Source organism: Anguilla rostrata, chromosome 1 (genome assembly GCF_018555375.3).
Source record: "Anguilla rostrata isolate EN2019 chromosome 1, ASM1855537v3, whole genome shotgun sequence".
Classification (NCBI taxonomy): domain Eukaryota; kingdom Metazoa; phylum Chordata; class Actinopteri; order Anguilliformes; family Anguillidae; genus Anguilla; species Anguilla rostrata.
The window spans coordinates 49,590,513-49,605,951 of record NC_057933.1 but is presented as its reverse complement, the minus strand read 5'-3'; the positions used below and the strand labels follow the sequence as shown (position 1 = coordinate 49,605,951).

At 41.3% G+C, this 15,439-nt stretch overlaps 2 protein-coding genes across 6 annotated transcripts in view; one reads left to right on the top strand and one right to left on the bottom strand.

Moving 5' to 3' along the window:
- Window positions 1-10,024, top strand: part of LOC135257492 (protein spire homolog 1-like) — a 55,962-nt gene extending 45,938 nt beyond the window's left edge. For 2 of the 5 annotated variants that reach the window (XM_064340270.1, XM_064340262.1), the window contains exons 13-18: window positions 2,495-2,521; window positions 3,564-3,701; window positions 4,159-4,229; window positions 4,603-4,630; window positions 4,738-4,877; window positions 5,602-10,024. In XM_064340270.1, coding sequence (XP_064196340.1) covers window positions 2,495-2,521; window positions 3,564-3,701; window positions 4,159-4,229; window positions 4,603-4,630; window positions 4,738-4,877; window positions 5,602-5,851 — 654 coding nt within the window. In that variant the 3' untranslated portion in view covers window positions 5,852-10,024. The remainder of the gene's footprint in view (window positions 1-2,494; window positions 2,522-3,563; window positions 3,702-4,158; window positions 4,230-4,602; window positions 4,631-4,737; window positions 4,878-5,601) is intronic. The other 3 variants (XM_064340281.1, XM_064340299.1, XM_064340291.1) reach the window with 2 other exon arrangements.
- Window positions 10,025-10,031: 7 nt separating this feature from the next.
- On the bottom strand, window positions 10,032-15,222 carry si:dkey-29h14.10 (uncharacterized). The gene is made up of 5 exons (XM_064340338.1): window positions 14,767-15,222; window positions 13,581-13,854; window positions 13,382-13,435; window positions 11,785-11,928; window positions 10,032-11,142 (listed from the first exon to the last, which is right to left on the bottom strand). Exons 1-5 carry the CDS (start codon window positions 14,803-14,805, stop codon window positions 10,949-10,951), a joined length of 705 nt encoding a protein of 234 aa, XP_064196408.1. The 5' UTR covers window positions 14,806-15,222; the 3' UTR covers window positions 10,032-10,948.
- Window positions 15,223-15,439: the final 217 nt, after the last annotated feature.

Genomic DNA, 15,439 nt, shown 5'->3' with positions numbered 1-15,439 from the left:
GATCTGTAGATCATCTTGAAATGATTAGAAGAGATTATTAATTAATTGTTGTCAATTTAAAAAATGTGTTAATATGTGGACATGAACTCCAGGAACACATTTAAAGATGCCAGACATTGGCCAAAGGAATTGCCCTCACAGGAAAGAGGTGGGAATGAGTGGTGGGCCCAACCAAACGCAAGATTTACTGCACATCAGAATGCAGTTCATGAATGAAAAGAACTGTTGTGTGCCCTAGTGCTCAGTGTCATTCCTTGTGCAGCCATAACAGCTGGAAGTCTAATGTTCAGAGGGCCTCCGAGCGTGTTTATAGACAGTCACGCTAATTCCCTTCCCTGGGCCTTCTTATGGTGTTTTCACTCTATCACTTTATGTAACGACACTGGAAGTGACAGTTTGTTCTCCCTGCAGTCCCTGTGCTTTTGCCCCCCTCCTCTTGAGCGTACTCTCAGGCTGTTGGGGTTGTTATTCTGCTGAATGCCTTGTGTGTTGGTGCTGCTCTTGGACACAGAGCAGCTGAGGGGTAATGTAATCAGCTGGACTCCTCGTGTCCTGAGGGTGTGGGGCGAGGTTGGTGCGTGTGCTGTAACCGCATCACAGTGACTGTGACCTCGGCTCACCCCTCCCCAAGTCCCTCCCCCTCTCCTCCCTCCTCCTCCCCTTTCCTTGCCTCTGCTTTTGCACATCTCTCTGCCCCCGCTCCGGCTCCTCGCACCCCCTGCTGTCTCGTTCTGCATCCCCACTTCACCCCTCCCCCTCCTGTCTGTGTGTCTGTCGCTCAGGTGGGGAGGATAATCCGCTTGTTTCTGAGGATTCCCCTCCACCCCACCCTCTCCGCCCTGCGCATTTCGCAGGGGTCCCATTCTCTGGAGGCGTCCGCGTTGGGCGTCGTCCTGGCCGTGTTCGCTCTCTGTGAGAGCGCGTACACCGGCTGCCGGAATCCCGCGAAGGTTTGCCTCTCCACCCGACGTCCTGGGTGGCGTAGAAACCCATTGCGCTTAGTGCTTCCTGCTTCTTCCAAGAACCCTGACTATGCCTGAACTGGCATTATCATTGCTAGAATGATCCAGTAGCTTAGGCAGCCAGATTAGTTTGATTCTCATGCTTCTTATGGTTGATTAAACATCACCCTAGAGCTCCAATCATGTGTCGAGAATTGGCTTTGCCCTGCTTAGTCACAGCTGTAGTTCTGTATTCAGTGTATTATAGCAAAAAACTGTTTAGGAAAGAACAGCACTCTCTGGTCTTGATCCAGGTCGCACTGTTGAGATTTGCTAGAAGCTAAAATTCTAACAGTCTTCATAACTAGATTGTTCATCCATACTTGCTACTGAAGTGCCACGTGGTCTTACCAGATGTTCTGTTTAGGGCTTCAGAGACATAGCAGTGCAATTTTTTCTGTTCTCTTTGCATAACCATATGCTTTTTTTTTACACATGGGTATATGGTGCTTGTCTACCCATTATGTGCCATGACAGCCCATCTGCTGGAAGAGCAGGTCATGTGGAAGGTCCAACTGTATTATGTTTGTGGCCTCTAAATTACAATGATAAGAATGTTGTGGCTTAGAGAAAATGGATCCTTGGGGTAATGACCTTTGTTCTGAATTTAGGCCATTTATGAAATTCAAGAACAAAAAAGATACAGTACAACAAGAGGAGGAGAGAGAAGGCTGGAAGTGACAGGGCTGGCTGAGGGGGGCCACTGGGGTCAGACACAGCTAATGGAGGGGAACACTGGGAAGAAGCGCGCTGGTTCTTCCTCGGTAATACAGGAAGAGTTTAGGCTGTGAAACCAGAGCGTTGCAGTTCTCGGCATCATTGTAGTTATCATTGTATTTCATTACTTAACTAGAATTTTACCTTTCTATATCCATGTAACTGTTGTTATTCCAGAAGAGAATTATCTCTTCAGATAAATCACCCATGTCTATTGCTTCAAAAGGTCTTGCTAGGGATGTTCCTCTAAAGAAGTTGTAGTTCAACATTGAGAAACTTTTACATTTAGTGTCTGTAGAAAAGCAACTCTAATTAAATTATTTATTTAGCTGAGCCAAGCAAAGAGTCTTTAAAAGGCTTATTTGCTCAGCAAGTTTAATCAAAGTGATTTTTATTTTCTCACAGAAATTATTTTGCCAGAAATGTAGGCTGTAGACCAGGATGCTCCAAACCTGATATTGAAGAGTCACATTATTCTTCTGGTCTTCATTGTGACTCTTCATTGATCAATTAAAGCATTGATTACAAAGGTAATTAATCTTACCTGATTTCAGTGTACGAAACTAGCTGCTGTGGCCCTTCCAGACAAGGTTGGGGACTTTTGTTCCAGAAAGTATCCCCATGGAAGATTGCATGTTCAGAGTGATTTTCTTTTTCTCTTTCATTGGTAATGTAGGCTCCCAGTTTTCAGAGAGATTGGTGTAGTTATGGTTCCTTTTGAGGCAGTCCCAAGGGTACTGGTTGCATGGGTGTGGCTTATTGTGTCATTTTTTCAGGATTGCGTGGACGTCGGCGGCGAGTTGGTACGTTCCGTATGATTCCACCTTCATGTGGATACTAACAGTTGATGATGGCCTTGCCCTCCCCTCTCCATACAACTCTGCATTGGACCACCCTCACAACCTAACGCTGGGTGTTGGAAAAATAAGATGCTAATATGGGTTACATGTAATCGCCTGGGTCTGGCTACTGAGCCCAAGTCCTGGAGGTCTGCATTATCTGCACTTAGATTTTCCAGTCAGGTGCATCACCACATGATTAATAGTATAAACTAACCCAATTCTGGCTGTTTCCCCCCTTCTGAGAGCACTGTTGTAGCTGGCATGCAGTTGTGGTACACCGGGACCGGGGTAAAGTAGTCGTTACCTGGGAAATTCGGTTTAAACTCACATTGTGAAATTCATCTCTTGCTGGATTAATTCACGATGTATCAATGTATATTGGATTCAGACTCTGGGCCGTGAAAGTGGTGCAGTGTATTGGCCATTATGTTATATTAGGTGATAGACTGGGGTGTTTGGTGGGTACTCAATACTATCTTTATTTGATTTTTTTTCAAATGGAAATTTACATGTCTTGAAAGTCTCTTGACTGAGAAATGACCAGTATGGGAGTCCTTTGATTACATTTTAGATATGTCACATGACCTGAACCTGTTTGTGATCATGAGATATGAAGAAAACTGAGAGGGGTTGAGGTGGGTCATAAGATCATGTTAAACATCACTTTGGCTACCTGGTTTACACTGTACCATCCCTTATGATAATCTGTGTAAAACTACCAGAAAATTGGTGCTGAGCCTTGCTAGAGGGGAGAAAGTGGAAGTCCTCTATATAAAATTTAAGGTTGTCCATTTGAATGAAGCTGACAGCAACCTCCCTAAATACTCATTTCCCCAAAGCAGCACCAACATCACTTGGAGTGCCAGCAGTCCCGCTTGATACTAATCACATTCTTCACTTCATGAAGTCCATCCCTTTAAGGAATGTGGTTGCTCATGGCACTGAGCATGCTCAGTAGACGGGGTTGAGGCTGGCATGGTAACGGTGGCCCTGTGTGTTGCAGGAGGAGTTCTGCTATCCAGTGGAGTGCCTGTCGCTGACGGTGGAGGAGGTGATGCACATCAGGCAGGTTCTGGTCAAAGCCGAGCTGGAGAAGTTCCAGCAGTACAAGGATGTCTACAACGCATTGAAGAAGGGAAAGGTAAGCGCTGGACCTGGCTTTAAATTTGGGCTAAATTGTTTGGACTTTTTGAATGTTTGTTGGGGACTGGTGTGATCCTCATCTTTGTTGTTCTTCGGTGTTTAAAGACTAGAGTAAGAATTCATTCTTCAGAATCTTTATTGCAGCTTAAATGACTTTTTGTTGAGGGTGAAAGCAGCAGTGGGGTGGAGTGTTCTGTGCTATGGATACTTGGGTTAAGAATTACTAAACAAAGGTCAAGAATTACATTTAGTTTTTTGTTTTTTCAAAAGGAATCATACCTATGGTCTTGACCCTTTTGATAAGTGCAGGGCTGTTGTCGAGACTGCAGCGGTCACAGTCACGGTCACGGTCCATGCGTGCCTGGAATTGCCTTAAGCAGTGGCTACTGTCCACTGCAGAGGCATAGACCTCATGCCGAGATTCTTTTATATGGCTGTCCTTCTTTCCCATGCAGCTCTGCTTCTGCTGCCGCACAAAGAGGTTCTCCTTTTTCACCTGGTCCTACACCTGCCAGTTCTGCAAAAGGTAACGTGTCACCGTGTTCCAGCACGCAACAAAGCCACACTTCCAGAGGCTTAAGAAGCCTTCAGAGCGACTGCACAAATCTTTCCCTTGTTGTCTGTACCGGCAAAACTAATCCTCTGAAGCGGTCGGCACGGTTTGTCACAGAAGCCAGATAAAAGGCCCGTAGCCATCATTAGCAGTCTTCTAATTAGGCGCGTGTGTTTGATTCCGAAGACATGAAAGCAATAGAGGGAACTGACTTATTTTTCATTCCCTGTGATGATGCTTTTGCTTTTTGACGTGCAAAGGCAAATCTCGTCTGCTGGGCATTAAGCGGTGTTATTGTTGCTGACCAGATTCTTCAATGTCTTTTCTTTTCTCTTTCCATGTGTAGGCCTGTGTGCTCGCAGTGTTGTAAAAAGGTAAGTCTGTACCCATAGCGCACCCGTGCCATCCCAGAATGCACCAGTCTGCAGAGTGTAAGGGTGGTTGGTCTGTGTGTTTGTTGACACTGCGCTCCCTGTCTCAGATGCGGCTGCCCTCCAAACCCTATGCCAGCCTGCCCATCTACTCTCTGGGCTCCAGTGCTCTGCCCAAGGGGGAGGCCGCGGGCCAGGCTGAGAAGCCTTCCACCAGCCACCGGCATGGCCTGCAGCGCACTGTCTCCAGGTAGGGCTGTGTAATCAGTTACCCGAGTAACCGCGGTAACAAGCCCCAATGACAAGCCCCAATGACGGTAAAAACCAATTAACCGTTGGTTAAAAAAAAGTTATTCATTTATTTATTTTGTGCATACCATAGCATAGTATAGCTACCATTTCCACATGACACACAATAAATTTTAAATATGTGGGCGGTAGCACATTTATTGTAACTAGAATAGATCATATTCTTCTTGTCTAGTATAAATGCAGCTGCAGTATAAGCACAGTTAATTGAGTGTGCAAGTTCTGTTACAAGCACGGCCCTACCTGGGGTACACCTTTACTGAGCTGGTCTTTGTTCCAGTGGAGCCCTAATTCATTCGTTTTGTTGAGCCCTTAAATTCTGAGCCTGGGTTCACTGGTTATTTGGTCTTAATCATTTGCAGTGCGACATTGGTGCACATGTGCATTGGCGGTTAAAAACAACAACCAACTTTAAAATGAGTTTGCTATCTGCCTATTTAGGTGTCTTTGTACCCTTTTTAAGATGATTAATAGTTTAATGACTCATGATATTTCATTGGGCATAAAAATGAATAAGTTGAACAGCAATTAAGACTAGTCATTTTTGGAAAGAGAACAAAATGCTGAAGGGAAGTTTTTCCACACTTCAGGGATGTGGAAAGGCACTGTGATCTGGTCCTTTGTGACGTGGTCTTCTCTTGTGGGTCTGCCCCCCCCCCCCCCAGGCTGTCTAAACACAGGGAGAAGTCCCGGGATGAGGGCGAACTCCCCAGGGAGCTGACGGAGGACTGGAGCACCATGGAAGTGTGCGTGGACTGCAAGAAGTTCATCTCGGAGATCATCTCCTCCAGCAAGCACAGTCTGTCGCTGGCCACCAAGCGGGCACGCTTAAAACGCAAGACTCAGTCCTTCTACATGTCCTCGCCCAAGGCCTCCGAGTTCCACCCCTCCGAGAGAACTATCAAAGAGGTGTAGACTGCTGCCTTCTGTCCCCCTTCTGTCCTGCCCTGCACCCCCCGTGCTCTGTCTAGATACCACAGGCCCTTCTGCCAGTGTCTCTGCTGTCCTTTGTTTTTGTCTGGGTTGGTGTTGTCCGTGAGGGCCAGACACAGTCAGCCAAAATGTGGCTGAGAAATGGAAGGGGGAGGGGTAATCTGTTGTCGTCGTTGATGATGTCTGTTCCTGTCATTACCGTGTTGCCGGTTCTTCCTTAACAAAAGAATGGTTAACTTTTTAAAGTTCTGTAACTGCTGTACTGTACATACCGGAATTCCCAGAAATCCCACTCCTTTCCCCATCTGACAGAAGTAACTGGAATATGAAAAGCGCTGTTTCAGGCAGAGTGAGCTCTCCGCATGGTACACAGCTCTCAGCATGGTGCACAAAGTAGCTACCGCCCCCACCCCGGTTATAGACCGACACTCTTTGGAATTTGCCCTTGCTTACTCACCCGTAGAAAGATGAAATAAGCACAATTTTACCAGTGACTTTGAAATGTTGCATGCATAGAATGATCATGCATTTCTTTGATCACTGAGGTAAAAAAAAAATCCTTATGGAGAGTTAAAAGAACAATTAGTCTGGATCATGTTTCAGTGATCAGTGATTACTAAAGAATGGGTACGTGGTAGCCAAAAGCAATGGCTCTGTCGCACGGGAGATATGTCCTGGTGTGAGCTGAACAAAGTCATATTTTCTACAAGTGAATTTTTTGTAGGGTAAAACACTGGTGTGCGTGCGTGCGTGCATGATTTCTTTGAGGGCTATCAGTAATGGGAGTGTAGCTGATTACTGTATTATTTTAACCAACTACTGTATTCTCTGGCTTTCCATGAAATGTTCCATGCTTGAATTTAGCAAAGTTAGCATTACAGTGCTTGTTATTTTTTGCTGTTTTTTTAGATTAATCTACATCATTTTATTTGTTTCTCCACTCCTATCACGATTCCTTTCATTCTGCCTCGCTATCTCTAGATGCCCCATCGGCACATAAGGTCAGATTGACATTCTCTGATTTTGCATGAAGAGCAGGCTGGTTTCAGTCAACAATTGTCCCTACCTTGACTTGGCTTAACCATGTCTCAGAAATAAGTGTTAGTTTTCTTATATACAAACACAGTTTTGCTGGTTTGTACATCACCAAGATACATTTTTTCCAAACCAGAAGAAAAGCTAGCATCACCTTTTAATTGAATTCCTCGTTATGGACAAATTTTGACTCAATCCCTACTTGGGTCAGGAAGAATATGATCAAAATGAATAATCAATTTCCCCTATATATTGGGAGGCTAAATTAACCTGTCTAAAATTATGTTACTTTTATATGATATTAATTCAGTGTTACTACTGTATTCGGGGTGGGGTTAAGGTGTGTGTTCCAATTCTTTAGTCATTTCACCCCTGAACATTGCCTGTTGCCAAAAGGATTACTCTGTCAGAATGGTGTGAAGTTGAGGCCCCATGTAGTTTTTAACCTGTTGTAAATATCTTGTGATGGTGTTCAATATGAATCCAAAGCTGGCATCTGATTGGTTCCTCCTTGCACCCAGCAGGCCAATGAAGATTTTGTTTGTGTACATACTGTATTTCACCATGGTTCTGAGCTATTGAACGGTAAGATTCTTTGTAGAATTACCTTATTATTTGTATTAAAATTATTATTACTATTTAGTAATATTATTAATATTACATTTTTTAATTAACACTAATTTCTACTCCTGGTAAGGTTGTCAGTGGAATATGACTTTTTACTGAGATTTCCTTTTTTCATTATTTTTTTCAGTTGATGGCTGATAAAGTTTTACTTTTGATGTTATAACGCAAAAGCATGCACAGTCGTCCTTCAGAGCCAAGCTGTTCTCTGTTATTATTATTATTGTTCACAAAAGACCTGTCCAAAGACTAAAGGCTAATTTGACATATCTGTTTTTTCCCTTCCTGGCATTTTCATTTCTACATCATTTTCATTCTCAATTTATTATGTGCAAGCTTCAGTTTTCTCTCTGAAGGATGACTAAAAGCAATGATTTTGATTTTGCTGGAGATGAGGACACTGCTGGTTTTGTGCAATAAAAGGAACATTTTCCCCTTCTATAAATATGCTTAAATATTATATGCAATGTAGTTATTAAAAGCACACCCATCATATATTCCAATCTTCCTCCTTATGAACCCTTGCATCCAGTGTTTGAGTCACACTCTGTCTTTTGAGGGGGGGGGTCTCTCAATCAATGGTTGGGTGAGGGGTGGTTAAGAATGGTTATTTAATTAACATTTTAGCGTCCCCCCCCCAACATCAGCTTTAACTGCTATCAGGTGAGCTCCCTGTGGCGTGTGCGTGTATCACAGTGTTTGCATCCTCTGTGGTTTTCAGGATAGCAGGAATGAGTTTTTAAATGTTTCAGCTCTAGAAGGTGAAGCTTTCAATTTATGAGTAGCCATTATCCGCATCTGATAGGTTAACAATTAAAGCTACAGTTTTTCAAATGGTTGAAATAATAAAAAATAAAAATAACTTTTTCAGGTCATATTTCAGGTAGATATTCTGTCATTTATATGTACGTTGTCTATAAACTGTATTGGATGCCCTAGCCTGAATCCATTAGACAAAGCTGTATTCCCAAGCAAAAAGTCTCGCTGAGGCTCAGCAGCTTGTCTTGTCATCGTGTCACAGCACAAACTAAAACGGCAAACCTTCAGTTTTTTTACCTGAATCAGTCTTTTCTGTCATTTTTGGTTTCCTTAGATTATATATATATTTAAACTGCGTCAGGATTCATGGGAATGTGTTGTTTTGGGAGAAGGGCTGCATCCCTTTCTGTAAACATTTTAGCTTTCGTACAATCACTACTGTATGTCATACTGATAGACATATCACTGTGCTTATAATAGTGTTATAACCATGGATTGGGGTACGTATAATTGGACTTTCAAATTCTGTGCACTACTACTTTGGTTGCAGCCATGCTCCAACAGAGATATGGTATCCATAACGATCCAAGCAATTAACTGCAGCAGGCATTTCATCCAGTGCCATCACGCAGTTGGTAGTTCACCTTCAGACAAATGATGCTGTAAGAAAATATATACCCTGATGTCTTTGCATACTTATTTCACGTAAGCATGTGGTTGTCACCATATGTATTAAAGGTTAGCTGAAAGAGGAAGGCCTCGTACTTTCTGATAAGTGAGGCTAAATTTCCTTCAGTTGATTTCCAGAATTTGGTGTTTCTACATGAAAAACTGTTTTGCATATTATGCTTAATGCTAATAACTTTTCTCCCCCACCTGTTGAGGACTATTTCAAACATCATTATGCACAAAATATAGATTGGTCACATGCTGCTTTGTGACTACTGTATTAAAGATGCCTTCAGCGTGTGATATTCAGTGGTCACAGACTGCACCTTTGAGGAATGGCATATTTGTAGACCAGCGGCATGATCCATGCTGGTAGGGGGTAGGGGTGAGGGGTCAGGAGTGCTTCTTGCAGGGGGGGAGGGTGTTGCATACGCTTGGCCAACCCATCAACTGCTCCTTTTGATGTTTTTTTTACTATTATTTGCAAATTAATTACTTTAAATTAAGCTGCCAAAGCTGCAAAGCTCATCGATATTTATTTTGCCTTAAAGACACTACATTTTAGTTTGTTGTTCCTTTAACAAATGGCATTGCATCATAACTCCTCTGTTAGCAAGTAGTCTACTTCTACTACAGGGGTGATTACTGGGCTTCCATTGCAAACCCTTTGTATTTTTTTCAAAAGAATTAAACAGTTTGATATTGGAGATTTTAAAATGGTAGCATGGGGCTACGGCGAAACAGTTAATCTGGCACATTCCAACTGGTTTAAACTAGATACAAGAAGGAGCAGCTGGAGAGAAGTATCCACATACAATCGCGTCAAAACTGCATTTTTTTCCAGCTGTGTTATATATCACTAACTGTGGAGACACTCTATATAATACAGAACGTGAAACCCCCTTTGTTTAGTATTAATATTACAAAGGCAAGGAAGGATCATGTTGTACGAGACCCCCAGTCCCCCCCTTGTGTTGCTGCAACATGCATGTTCCACTGTGTACCTTGTACCTTCAATCTGTAGCTGTTTTTTTAAAGGAGTAATAATAAAATTACCTAAAATAATAATGCAATGCCTTGGAAATGCCTCAAGGATATCTGTTTCATTGTCAGAAATTGAAGCTTTACAGCAGTCACCTTCTCGTAGACCAAACCTTATGGATACAGCTTGGCTTGACTTCAGTGATGCAACTTTGGATGTACTGAATATATACAATATTATTTATTATAAATAAATGAATCCACATTATACAGAAATGGTTTTTTCATTAAATATTAAAATATTTGCAAAACTGTAATAGTCTTCTCTAAGTCAAGTATTTGTCAGTTTAAAATTTTTTTTAGAGGAAGTGGAAAACATTGCCTTCTCAGAACCAAACAAGACCAGGTTAAAACCTAGTATATGGCTGGACCTAACACACGTGATCCGGCTGACCAAAGGTGTAACTTCATCACTCACTCAGTCACTCACTCAGTCACAGACATTCGCGTTTGTAGGGCTGGCCCTGGTGTTGGGGTCCAGCCAAAAATACAGGAAACATCATATCATAGGAATTGCTGGAGAAATTTGGCCCTTGCAATGAACCCATAATTATTAGTTGGTGTATTGATTTGGCTGGTGTCATGTCATAGGCCAGTGACATGGCTTCCTTGTTCATACATGATAGTGACATATCTGACATGTCACTCCCATCAATAAAATCCAGTGAAATGCATAGGAAATACATCTTAAATGGACAGCCTGTTTTTTTTTTTGCTTTTAAAATATTAATTGTCTGCCTATTCCCCAGTTCACTGTCCCTCCACAATGGTAAAGGTTTAAAGTGCTGGCAAAGTCGCTACCCTCTCCTGAATTGGGCTACTTTGCAGTGGTCAACACTGGAACCCCAAAACAAACCCCACCTCCCCTTGACGTCTATCATTCAATAAATACTCTGCAACAGGGGCAGGCCACTGTCAGTCTGCGGTTCTCCATCTCTGTCATTGCTCCTGTCAGATGAGTGCTTGCTCTTCCTCTTCTCCTTCCTCTTCCTCCTTCAGTCCCTCTGTCTCCACAGTCATTGTATTGTTGTCCCCAATGATGACATACTCCATGTCAGAGCTGTGAACCTGGAGGCTCTGTGGTGCTGAAGAAGAGGACTGTGCTGGCCCCTGCTGGCCACACCTGCAACTGCACATTTCTGCCTCTATGAGAGAAAGATATATTGTTAGATTGGTATTTTGCTGTAAAGGTGGTAGCTGCCTAAAGCTAGCTCTACTTTAATGTGATGCTACGCTGGCTGATGTAGTCTTAAATTTGCAGCACTTGGGGAAATTCTTTACGTTAAGTTCTGAGTCTTAGATTAAGGAAACAGTGAACATGTCCAAGCAGATCCAGCAGAACAAGCACAAATATTGTGGAGATGCTAAAAAAACTTACACGAACAAAGGGCAGCCAAATGACATACAGATTCTAAGTACATATGATTTCATCAAGAATGTATCATTTTAGAACCTGTCCCTTGATTCGATTCTAAAATGCCAAACAGAGGAGTAGTTGCTAACAAGCCTCTGGTATAACTCAGCACATGGGAATAAATATGCTTGTTTTCATAATTCCACAAGAATCTTTTGCTGTAATGGTTACCATTATGATCCTGGATGCAAGGGAACTGCTTTTACAATTTGATTTGATATTGCATCAACACAACAGCTTGAGGCAGTTGCTCTTTACCAGTCCAATGGAATTTGTAAGAAAGGCAATCTGGTGGACTATCGATACCACAGTGTGTACAAATGAACAACGTAACTGAAACACATTAGTAGGAGATGTGCTCAGCTCCTCTTACCATGCCTCACGTGCTCAGGACTGTAAAATGGCGGATACTGGCGCTCTGCATTTATGCACTGTCCATTGTTGCTTCCAAAGATGCAGTTGTTTAGGGTGGAATCGTGAATGTTGATGATGTACGTCGGAGCCATGTCCTGTCGGTCTGTGAGGGGGCAACAGGAGCACTCAGTTGTTTCAGTTCTATTTTCAATTTCTGCCCCATACCAAAAAGAAATATACTGGCATATATTTCCATATATCCATAATATATGTGCACTACATGTCAGTATATGTTAATTCCTGGTCAAATATATTTCTTATATTCAGAATATACAGAACATATATTTGAATATATGCTTAAAATATGTCACAGTGTATTTTGGTTAGAAATATATGGACAAGAATATATGCATAAATATATGTCAAAGTACATTTTGGTTAAGAAATATATGGACAAAAATATGAAAAGGTATACAATTAGCCTACACTCCTAGCTATGAAATGTACACTAAAATGAATGTATGTGGCATGTTTAGGCCAAGTACTTGTGCTTGAATAGCTATTGTCTATTTGATTCTGTGGGTCAAGGAAACCCCAGACATCCTTGTGGAAGTTAGGTCCCCTGCAAATGAGGAATAGTTAAGTTTCACTAATTTATCATAATGGCAGACAATTAAGAATCCATTCTAATCATAGGTTTCACTACCCACCTGCATACAGTTACAATCATATCTAATTAAAATTTTCTCATATGGGGTTTTTGGGACAAAATCTCAAACCTTGACATGAAATATTTTTTATGATCGATATACAACATGGTTTAAAAAGAAATTCTATACAGATTGTCTTCACAATCATTTTAATAGTCAGAAAACATATATGGAAATATATTTAAACAAAATATATTTAATGTGCCAATTTTTAATATTTACATATATTGTTAAAATATATGTTTAAAATATATTTTACATATATTTATTTTCGGTATGGGGCATCGCATTCAGTAATGAGTGCAGAGATTTCCAATCCCAAGAAAACAACACATTCTTGATCATGGACGTGATGGTGATCCCCCACTGATCATAATGTAATATATTCTATTATATATATTATATTCTATCTGGACCACAACCTGGACTCAATCAGCATGTCCCAATCTTGAACATATTTTGAATCTGTCAATCGTGAAACAAATTTTGACTGAATCCAGGCCCATATTTCTTTCTGGTTAAAGGGTATTTTTGCAATGAATTAGGCAAACCTATTATTTTTATTAATGTTTAGGTTATAACAAACTACTACAAGGCAGTCCATCACTTCTCTCTTGGCTTGCATAAAAACACAAATTTTACTTCAAATAGTTACAGTTTAATATTGTACATCTTACTAATAAATATCACACATCTGCTTGAATTACATATTATATTGATATAATTTAAATAAAATCTTCATGGAAATTAACAACTTCTTTTGCACGAAGATCAGTTGGCTGTTGCCTTTCTCTTACTGGACACAGGTAGCCTTTTGTATGTATTTCATTATTGCCAAGCAATAGATTAAACATAAAAATAAAATAAAAAACACCTGCAGTGTTTAGGTGCGTGTTAGAGACTCACCAATCAGAGCAGTGGTTTGCAGTGGTGGGGGGGTTTGATGAACTGAATCGCTTGCTGGATAAAACACAGAGCGGGTTTTTAGATAAACTATGTACAACTGAACATTGCCGACACAGGCTACAGACTACACGGACCAGATCCGGCCCTTATTATTTCTTTATTGCGTTTAAAAAAACGTCGCTTCACGGTATAGCCTTACCTGGAGAGCCCGTGGCACTTTCGTATAATAAGGGGTCACAGCTTTCCAAAAGCTTGTAGAACAGCTGGCAGGCCCTCCGACCTTTGCGTATTACAGTCTGTATGAACTGAGAGGGTTGCTGTAGGTCCGTACATTGGAACCGAATCATCTGACTCTCGTACATTGCGATGGTCCTCTTGCTGGACAAGTAGTCCGAAATTCGCTCCAGCAGGCAGGACGACATGAACGTGCTCAGTGCGTACTTGCGGCGTAGCAAGCTTTTTTCTTTAGAGAACTGGCGTGAGGAGAAATCAAAGGAAGAAACAAATCAATAACCGTAATATCTTGTGTTGAATATTAGCCTGCCAAGCACAAGACATAGCCTACTATGTCAACATTCAAAATCAGAGACCCAAAAATTAAATAGAGCTTAGTAGCCTAAAGCCACACAGTAAAATCAGAGTTAATTCAACTTTTAACAGACACTCTGGAATGTGGGACCAAAAGTTGTCAATTAAGAGTTGAATTAACTCTGCACATTTTACAGTTGGGCCTATATGTCTAACTGTATGACGAAACAGCTCTACGGAATGACAAAAACAGTACACCGGTACCGTCTTCCGTAAATTTTGTCGTCAGAACCATGTCAAAGCGATTCCCGGTCCACGCAGCCTAGCTAGACTACTTGCCATTGGACCGCCGCACAAAAACAGCCACGCCACACACTTTCTAACCTACTGGTATGATTGCCAGATTTTTTTTTTACCGGAATGCCCGGTTTTTAAATGATCTGTACGAATTTTTTTTTTTTTGGACCTGTCCGGGCAGAGTAATTGGTTACAAAATGAACCGTTAGCTCAACCACCCCTGGTCCGATCCGTTCCGCAATCGGTCCCTATCTACTAGGCTTCCAGCTGTGCATGCTGTCCGGTTTTGACAAATGTTTAATGTGGCAACCTTGCCCTAATTATTGAAATTAAAGCTAAATTTAAGTCTGTAAAATGTATTTAACTATTTTTCATGTTATCGTGTAGCATCTTTATTCTGTCTGATGTATTTTTCCATCAACATAGGCTAATATTTAGGTAATTTATTATTATTTTTTACAGTAGCTAGCACAGTTATCTAGCCCCAGTTAGTAGCCAAACCTACCCCCGTGCCTTGGTCCTATAGCCTACATTCACTAGGCAATAGGCTAGTCGCTTACCGTGAAAATGTTCCGAACTGCAGTTTCCCTATGAGACATTTGACTTAATTTCCCTACTCGCACCTCCTTTTAAAACTATAGCTACATATTGCATTTGGGGTGGTCTTTCTCACTGAAACTCGTCGATTTATACGCCATGCGGAAAATCCCCTATTACTGCACGTGGCTAGGCTAGTATACGGTGTTTTCTGCCGTGGGTTTCCCCATTTGTTTTGCTAACATTGACAGGAGGCTGCGATAGGCTATACTGGGATGCAAAGCTTAACTGTGGTCACAACCCATTATGTCCCTATTAGGCAACTTGTTTTTGTCGTTGGCAGTATCGTTGCAGGTCATTTGTAGTGTTTCTTTGCTAGCCTACTTTTTCTTAGCTTGAGAGAAAATGAAATTTGTGAATGTGTTCTGCGTGCAAGTACAAACGTAAAAATAATTTCGACTGCTTATAAGATCATGTTGATCCAGTTTAATCGGGATAAATCCTGAAATAGGTTATATTAATATATATTATACGGAAACCCATGGGTGATTTTATTTAATTAGCCTACAAGAAAAAGATTGTTAACCGATTATTCATATTCTTAAACCAATCATTTTTAGTTGGTTTAATAAACTAGACAACTAGTATTGGTCTCAGTTTTCATAATTATTCAACACGATTATAACTCAACAATGA